Source organism: Theobroma cacao, chromosome 5 (genome assembly GCF_053813885.1).
Source record: "Theobroma cacao isolate CCN51 chromosome 5, ASM5381388v1, whole genome shotgun sequence".
Classification (NCBI taxonomy): domain Eukaryota; kingdom Viridiplantae; phylum Streptophyta; class Magnoliopsida; order Malvales; family Malvaceae; genus Theobroma; species Theobroma cacao.
The window spans coordinates 28,903,687-28,913,022 of NC_142643.1; the positions used below are offsets into that span (position 1 = coordinate 28,903,687).

The 9,336-nt window shown below is 34.3% G+C and overlaps 1 protein-coding gene across 1 annotated transcript; it reads left to right on the plus strand.

The window, feature by feature from the left end:
- The first annotated feature begins 453 nt into the window (after positions 1-453).
- Positions 454-8,057, plus strand: LOC18598662 (uncharacterized). The gene is made up of 7 exons (XM_007028262.3): positions 454-696; positions 1,650-2,148; positions 2,779-2,831; positions 3,035-3,099; positions 3,217-3,295; positions 7,106-7,408; positions 7,612-8,057. Exons 2-7 carry the CDS (start codon positions 1,712-1,714, stop codon positions 7,764-7,766), a joined length of 1,092 nt encoding a protein of 363 aa, XP_007028324.1. The 5' UTR covers positions 454-696; positions 1,650-1,711; the 3' UTR covers positions 7,767-8,057.
- The last annotated feature ends 1,279 nt before the right edge of the window (positions 8,058-9,336 follow it).

The following is a 9,336-nucleotide window of genomic DNA, read 5'->3' on the forward strand; positions in this document are numbered from 1 at the left end:
ATGAGAATATTTTTAAAATAAAAATAAAAAATTTCTAGTATTTTTAAAAAAAGAGAAAAAAAAACTCTTCACAAGAGCTTTTCCTGAAGCACTTTTTTTTAAAAATTTTATTTTTAAAAAAATTACTTTTTTTAAGAGTTTATCAAAATTTATATTTGACATGACTTTTACTTTTAAGAAATAGATAAATTGAAAAAAAAGTCAAACCAAATAAGCACTAGATCGATTTTAGGATGTATAATTGTTCTTAAAAAAATATACAAAGGAAAAATGTTTTACATCCCTCTCATATGTAAAACATTTTACATTAAGTTACCTAATTTTTTTATTAACTCATAAAATATTTTATATTTATAAAAATTTTTCCTCTACGAAATAAAAGAAGGCTGAAAATTTTTTGGAAAAAGTTTTTGGGTCTTACAAGAGCCTTATTATTAATTTTCCTCAAATAATGTCTTAAAAACAAAAAAAAAAAAAAAAAAAAAAGAAGAAGAAGAAGAAGATGAAGAAGGCCTCCAACGGAAAGCTTTAATGGGTCCTACATACGTCCTTAGCTATCCGCACGCGTCATTCCCCTTCTCCAATAATATTTAGAAGCACTCTGTCTCGCATTGTTTCAATTCAAAACTGAAGACAACAAGAAAGTAGAAAAAGCTAAATAGATTCTCTTGCCGGAATATTCTTTTGTTTTTTCAGGTTAGATTCCTTTTCCTAATTTTGATGAAGAAAAAGGCATTCGATTTACTGTACGACATTCGATTTACAAGAAATATTTTTTTTTTCATTTTTGTTTCAAAAGAAGCTGCACTTTTTTTTTAGTGGACAATCGGTTCAGTTCCTGTTAGGTTACCGAGAAAGTAAAGGAAAATTGAAGGAAAAAGGAACTTTGAATCAATTGTATGTTGGTGCAAAACAAGTGCTTTAGTCAGCTTAGTTCGGTAAAGAGTAGTATTTATTTTTGTTGGTTTTGAATGTTGAAAATGGTGTTGTTTGATAGAGGATAAGTTATTTTTCCATGCGTATAGTTTCTCAGTTTGAAGGTTACTCTTGATAGAATATTTTAAATAAAATTCAGTGTAGTTAAAATATTATTAATGCATTCAGGTAATGCTTTTTTAATTTTTTTTTCTCATCATTTGGGTAGGTTACCCTTTCTCTTATGTCATTCTCTTCTTTGCCCTTAATAGATGTGAAATTTCCGTACAAAATCACTTATCTCCTTTGCAAAAACCTCAATCAAACAGTTTTTAGTTTGTCAGTATTTATCATAGGGATATTGGAATTACATATTTTTTGGCATTTAATTTCAATGGCATTTCTAACATTTTTCGTAGTGTGATTTTAGTATCTTAAAAATTTTAGTTGGAACAATTCGATTACATGATTTTCCTTTTATCAAAGTATCACCTTAGCATTCATTTCTCTTACATCATCTCCTTAGCGTTGAGATGGATCTTGAAGCGACCAATTTAGCTCAGTTCTTAAGCAAGCTTTATAGAAGAAATCTTGTGTTACCTGATTTGTTTTTCCTTATTATCTTCTTCAGTTACCAAATACACAATTGTTGCTTTTCAAGAAATTTTGATTTCTAGATGAAGCTTAATAGGTAGGCAGTCGCTAGTACATTAATGAATTGCTGATTTTTGCAGGAAGTGAAACAAAAAAAGGCTTAGATTTTAATACAAAGCATTGTTTGTGTTTGTGTGTTGTCATGCATCTTGTCCGTGAGAATCTATTTATTGGAAACATAGGGGATGCTGCTCAAGTTCTGCAAAATGATAGCGCAGAGATCACACACATTCTATCAGTTTTGAGCTCTGCATCAATATCATTTTTCTCTGAATGGCGCAGTGGTCTCACAATCCCTACCAAGGAAATTAAAAAGGTTTTTGTAGGAGGGTCTGGTGGTGCTGCAGCTTCTGGGGATCATGTAGATGATGCTTCTAAGAGTTCTTTGTCACCCCAGAAGCTGTTGTACTTGTTGGAATATGCAGGAAAGGATTTAAAGCTGGTGAGAATGGCAGTGCCAATTAGAGATATGGAGAGTGAGAATTTGTTGGATTACCTAGATGCATGTTTTGATTTTATTGATCAAAGCAGAAAAGAGGGATCTGTTTTGGTGCATTGCTTTGCTGGAGTGTCAAGAAGGTATGATCCTTCCTTTTTCTCCTCAGGCTCTTAATATCATCTTCTGATACTATTTCCAATTAGGCTAATTTACTTGGAATACTAGTTTGAGAACAGATGACTGCAGAGAACTTTGGTAAATAACTTTTCTGTTCTGCTCAATGACCACCAGGAATTTTCTTTTATTTTGTTCTTGATTTTTTGGATTCTGTAAACTAAAAGTGTACAAGTTTTGATGGTCTGTGTTTGTGTTAGTTTTTGCTTCTGTTTTTCTTTTTCCGCATATAATCTTTTTAAAATTCACCAATAACTTAGCTGTTAAAATTTTGATTTTTAACATAAACATAAATCAATGCTATGGTTTTTCCTTCCACTCTTTCACATCATGCAAGTTTAGAAAACCATAATATGGCATCATTATTTTGTTCAAATGGTTGCAGAAGTTGCATAAAGGCTACTTCCTGTGGGCAAAAGTGCATCTTATATATTACTGTCAAATATTTTTTACTAGAAGCAAAAAGTTGGTTTATGTCACCTTGCCAACGTTTATCAGAAAATTTCCAGAACAAGCTTACACTGTAATAGCTTTTCCAGTTTTCTGAATTGTTAAGCCCTAAGGATTTGCACTGTTCTTTGCATGTGTTCGTGCAGTGCGGCTATTATTACAGCTTATTTGATGAGAACTGAGCAACTATCTCAAGAAGGTTTGAACAAATCTGCTGTTTTTTTGGGAGTAATGTGGGTCCAAATTTGGTACATGCTGGCAGCTTTTTTATCACTTTTTTATTTTTGGATGTTAGGATGCATTATATATATATGTATGTATGTATTTGTTTACTTATATTTATATTGAACTTATACATTATCCTCTTGTTTCTTTTCCCCTCTTGCATTTTCATTGTTGCAGATGCCCTTGAATCTCTAAGACAAACCTGTGAGTTTGTTTGCCCCAATGATGGGTTTTTAGAGCAGGTAATGCAAAGGAATACTGTAAAAATTAAGTGATATAGTTTTTCAGGTATTTCGTTGTGGCTATATGGTTCTAGATTCTGACTTTTCTCAAAAGTTCCAATTTTCTTTGCATTGCAGTTGAAAATGTTTGAAGAAATGGGTCACAAGGTTGATCACAGTAGCCCAGTATACAAGCGATTTCGCCTAAAAGTGTTGGGTACATTCCCTCTCTCTCTCCCCTCTTAACCTTTTTATTTCATTTTGCTTGACCTTTCCTAACATTTCTTGAAGTTATAGGATAGATATGATTTTTTATTTTAAACTTTGTTGCTCTGGTTTTTTGGTCTATTCTAGCATCTTGAGTTGAGAAACATTAAGAGAAGAAAGCCATCAACTTTAGCAGATTCTGGGGTGGTGATGGCTGTATAAAAGAACTATTGAAGGCTGAGTAACAATGGAAAGTCATAGTCAAACTGGTTTTGCATATTTGTGGTAAGACTGGCCATGATCCAACCCTCAACTGTGGCTGTCTCACCTAAATTAAGGCATTTACTATCTAAATAATAAGTTAATGACCCATGAAGCGTATGTTAAAGCATTTTTGGTTGTAGAGGGCTCAGAAATATTGTAAACGGTGGAAGTAAAATGTCTTACCTCTTAGGGAAGAAGGATTACATCCCTATCGAAGGCTTTAGCTTCTGAGCTACTATGTGCTATGGTTAAGTGGTCTGATGAAAAGTAGGATATTTTAAAGGTCTTGAGAAGTTCAAGGTGTGTGTTTTTGTAGGATCAGTTAACCATATACTTTCTCAATTAGGATGTAGGAAGCATGAAAACCCTTCATGGCAGAAGGTTCAGAAGAAAAAAGCATAATCTGATCTTGTAGTTGGAGGGCAGAAAACTTAGTTTGCAAATTATTTCTTAGTTTGGATGCTGCACCTCACAATAGTTTAAAATATGAAGCTCATATAGAGAACTCGGAATAGGTGATTGAAGAACAGAAATAGGTGCAATGGTGGTTGGATTCTTATTCTGAATGAAGTTGGATGTCTGTTGAAAGGGTTCATGGAGATATAACTGAACCAAATAAATTTGGTGAGTCATGAGTGGGAAATAGTTATTTTGGGGTCACCCTTAACATTCCCATCTAATTTAGGAAACAATATGCTGACAATATGTGGATGTTTGCAGATCTGAGAAAAGTATACTTCCCTGAAGTCGGCTTAACAACCTTTTTTGTGCTTTGTTCATCTAAAATGTTCATGATGATAGGGCCATGGTTAACTTTTTCCTACTTAGGAAGGAATATGCTGACAGTGATGTGAATGTTTGCAGATCTGAGAAAAGTATACTTCCCTAAATGGGCTTAACAACCGTATCGATACATTGTTCCCCTATATGGTCCAGAAGTGGGTCTGGTATGCCTGAGAATTGACTTGACAGGCCTCTTACAGTCAGTTCATCCTGTCTCAAAACATTTAGGTAGGATTTATGTTAACTCTCATAAACCAGAATCCATCCATCACTGCACATGCATATAAAAATTTGTTCTTTTCCATTTCTTAAGTATAAGCTAATGAGATGTCTGATTATCTAAACAAAAACATACCATTTTCTTTGGTCTTCTGTTTTGCTGTTTCCCAAAGTTTGTCCACTACAATATCAGGAGTCACCTATTTTTACTTTTACTTTTATATCCCTTGATATAACGCAGTCATTCCTCATTGAGGGAAAATATGTAAAATGTGATAGTCCACTGCATTTATTATTGTTTTTTAACTTTTTGTATTTAAAATAGGTCTTCAGATTGTGGGAGGGCGAGGCTAATTGTCAAAAACTTGGCAACTTGATGGCTAAAGTTTTATTTTTCAAATGACAATGGTTCATTTCAATGCTTGACATGCAATTATGGACATAGAAATGGGGTTTGGGAATGGACACAATGAATTTAATTAACAGAATATACCTGTCATCATCTCTATCCTTTTTAGTGTTGAAATTGCACCTTAGTTGTTGCTCTGCCCTTTGGACCAGAGTTATTTCTTCGGATTTCCTTTATTTTTCAAAGATGAAAATATCAACCATGCTAGGCCATAAGCATACTAAGCATATCTTAATAAATCTCCAATCACCTTCATTGGTGTTCTGTTAGTGCCCCCTTGAAGTGTCTTGGTTTTGCTTTGTTTCTTGTGAACGAAAAATTGACCTGAAGAAGATGAACTTTTTCCTTTTTTGTTTTGCTTTTGAGTTCCATCCTTTGGTTCTGTTGGCAATTATGGTCAAGTTTAATCAAAAACCATCTTAAATTAAATTGAACCCAATGTAGCTAGTTTATTTGCCAATCCGTCAAGCTATTTATCAATCCATTCATCCAAGAGAAAATGAGGGAGGGAGAAAAAGAAAGAAAGTTTCCAGTTGTACTTAGCTCTAGACAAGAACCATTCTATTTTTCTATCTTGGAAAGCACAGAGTTGCTTTCAACCATTAAGAATCAACACATTTTCTTAATCTTCTGCACCACTCTGGCAGTGGATGCTGTGCTTTTGATTATATTGTTCATTATGTGTACTAAAGTTATCAGAGTGTTAATGGTGGGGAAAAGTGACAACTTGAATGCGGTATATATTATATATGACTGGTGTATAAGTAGTCCATGTCAGGCTTGTAGGAGATGGTAAGATGGTTGAGGTGTCCAGTTCAGTTTATCAGATTCTGTTATCTCATATGAGAGAGGTGTCGATAATTTGTTTACTCCAGATTATTTTCAAGTTCTTTCTTTCTAGAATAGTTAGAGTCGTAGGAACCTACATATTGGTTGAGACTGGTTAGTTAATTATAAATTTCAATTATTTTGTTTAATAATCATTAATCCGTTATCATATGTAAGCACTTGAATATTCAGTTCTGCTTTTGGTGCATTTTGGGGTTATTGGATGTTCTTGGTTATGCTTGTTTGTTTGTTTGGGCTATTATTATTATTATATAAGTGGCTGTGGTATTGTTTTGGTTTTTCCATACTAGTAGTCTCCAATCCTTATATATCTGTCCCTTCAGGGCAAGGTATGATGAATTATAGAATTCCATTTACTCTATGCTATTAGTGCCTCAAGATCTGGATCGGTCATCATCTATGCAAATGGACTAAAAGTGTTAGTAAATACAATGTTGAATGAAATTATCAGTCTCTAATTTGCTTTTATAGATATTCTTTTGGGCTGGCATAAGTCAGCTTTTACTGTTTTTCCCTTGTATGCTTCAATGTTTAGTATTTTATGTCTGATTTTTAGGATGATACCATACTAATATATAAAGGGACTGATTAAGTTTAGTATCACTAGTCAATTGACACCAACTCAGTTTCTGAATTTACATAAAAATAAAGAATGGTTTGTCCTTCACTTTTTTCAGAAATGAGGGACTGCTTGAGTCCCTTTCTTGTAAGTTTCATTACTTGCACTTAGAAAAAAGGTTACCCTTTTTATTTTTTAGAAACTAGTACCCATTTCTTCTTTTTAAATACAGTGCCGTGCTTAAGCTCAGCTCAATTAAAAAACTTGAGAAGCTTGACTGAGCTTTATTATTATTATTATTTTGTACACGAGCTTAATTTGAAAAATAATCGAGCTACTCAAGCTTGATCCGGTTGGGCATGATTGTCATTAACTTCAGTTTGGAGCTAAAAACTCAAGTCAAGCTCGTGCTTGACCTCAAACTCAAAGTTCTAGTAAAATCTAAAAATATGTAATAAATTTAATATTTTATTTATATATGAATTAAATATTAAATATTGTTAAAAAAATTCACAAGCTTGGTAACACTCATGATCCGCTTAGTGGGTGTCAACAGTCTAGGAACCTTTAGTACTTTCTCGAGCATGGAGCTTTCTTTGACATTCTGTTTTCTTTATTTTTTTTAACCTTTCTTTTTTGTTCATTGTCAGCAATTAGACTGAAAACTGAAAGCAAATAGAAATTCCTTTTTCATGAGTATCATCTTTGAGATAGGTGCATGTGTATCATACTGTCAGGTGATTGTTATAACCGTGGAGAGAAAATAGACAGTTCTAAATTAGGTGCTGATCCTGGCTTGCCTACTGAAAGTTCCTCTGTTATGGAAGCACCTCCAAAAGAAGGAACTAATCGTACTGCATACCGCTGCAAGAAATGCCGAAGAGTTGTGGCATTGCAGGAGAATGTTGTTGATCATATTCCAGGTGAGGGTGAGACATCTTTTGAGTGGAATAAACGGAGAAGTGGTAACCCTTTCAACAAGTCTGTTCAAACCGAGTGTTCATCAATATTTGTTGAGCCCTTGCGGTGGATGACAGCAGGTGAGAAAACATTTTCCCAGAAATATTCTATTTTGAGTTTATCATGTTTGTTCCCAAAGCATATATGATCTATTGCTTTGGAGTTTTCATCATTTGCCAAGCCGATACTTGGTGTTGACCATACTTCACCTCGTTTTGTCCAAGATATGTAATTTGTTTTCCACCTAACTTCACTTTAATTGATGAATTTCCATGTCACTCAGTTGAGGAAGGTGCAATAGAGGGGAAGTTGTCATGTGCTCATTGTGAAGCTCGGTTGGGTTATTTCAATTGGTCGGGCATCCAATGCAGTTGCGGAAGCTGGATCACCCCTGCCTTTCAGCTGCACAAAAGCCGGGTGGACATCAGCACTGTGTAGAGCTCAAGTGCTTGCTGGTCTTTCCAACAAGAATTATTGAATTATAGAAGAAAAATGAGGTGTTAAAAGGTCCTCATGTTGGTTTATCTGCTACCTCTACAAGTTTGAGAGATTGTATGAACGCAGTCTTGCGTTGTGGTGCACAGTCGAAGTTGTAATTTGCATTTTGGCAATTCTTAGTTTTAGATTATGCTGTGGTGAGGCTTTCTATAATTAAGATTTTTACTTTTCAGCGTGAAACATCTTTAAAACGATTTCAATGATAAATAATATTATCTAGGGCAAGCTAAAGACCTGCTGTCAGTATTCTCACTTTTAGAATACACTTTTAGTTAGGGTTGTCAACAGGGTACTCGGTAATTTTGAAATACCCTATCCCTAACTCTATTAATATGTACGGTGTTCAAACTTTATTATTATCCGATTATTTTTAAAGTTTCTTATTTGAACTTGAATATTAAAACTTTACTCACTATTCCTTAATTGTCCAAACTCGTTTAAATATCCATTTGTGTAAAAAAAAATTATTTACCACATCAGGGGTGTCAGAAGCTTAGAACTTTAGTCAAGATTGACATAGTGCTTATACTTGTGTATTGAAGACTAAGCTAGCTTAATTTTGAGTTGCAGTGAATATAGGGGAAGCGTAAAGACAATTTGAAAAGAATTAGAGTTGGGAGAAATAAGAAGTTTATTATTTCTGAAAGCAAATACCTAAGATCCAAGTAAATAATTAAATTGCTTGATGAAAATAAAAGACTACCTAGGGTGGTTATTTATAATGGAATAGTCCATCTAAACCAAAATTTACCTCTAGGATTGTGGATGAAAGTTGGTCGAAAAGTTAAGTTGCGATCTTATCGTTTTGAACAACTTTAACTAGAATTTACTTGTGATGCATGTGTCTTTGTCACTCACTATGCTCAATAGAACTCCCCAATACTTGACAATGTTGGTCATGAAGAGCTTTACGGCCTCCATTGTTGAACACTCATGGCTTGTAGTGATGAATATTACATACTTAAAGAAATGGTCTACAATTATCATGATGCATCCCAATCCATTCACCATAGGAATGCTCATGATAAAATCCATGCTCAAACACTCCCATGGTCAGCTTGGAATTGGCAGTGGTTGTATTAACCTTGTGGCCTTCCTTTGTTTAGACTTGTCTTAGACATGTTCGTACATATGTCTCCATATTCTCACGTAATTACAGCCAATAGTACCCCTGTCTTACTAGTGTCAACGTACAGTGCATCCTTGGATGCCTCGCCCAAGTCGAGTCGTGACACTTATTAAGTATCTCCTTTCGAATCTTGCCATAGGATGGCACATAAAGTCTCGAGCCCTTGGTGTTTAATAACTTTTTTTGAACCTAAAACCTTCTAGTCCTCTTTTCCTTGACATAGTCCATTAGTGTTTGTGCTACCATGTCATGCGATAGCCCTTCTTTGATGTGATGCACGAGTTTGCCTTGGCTGTGGCCTTACAACTAAATGTGTTTGCTAGTGAGTTAGTCATCCTTGGTTTATACTCAAGTTGATAATCAAATTATTTCAAGAAATCT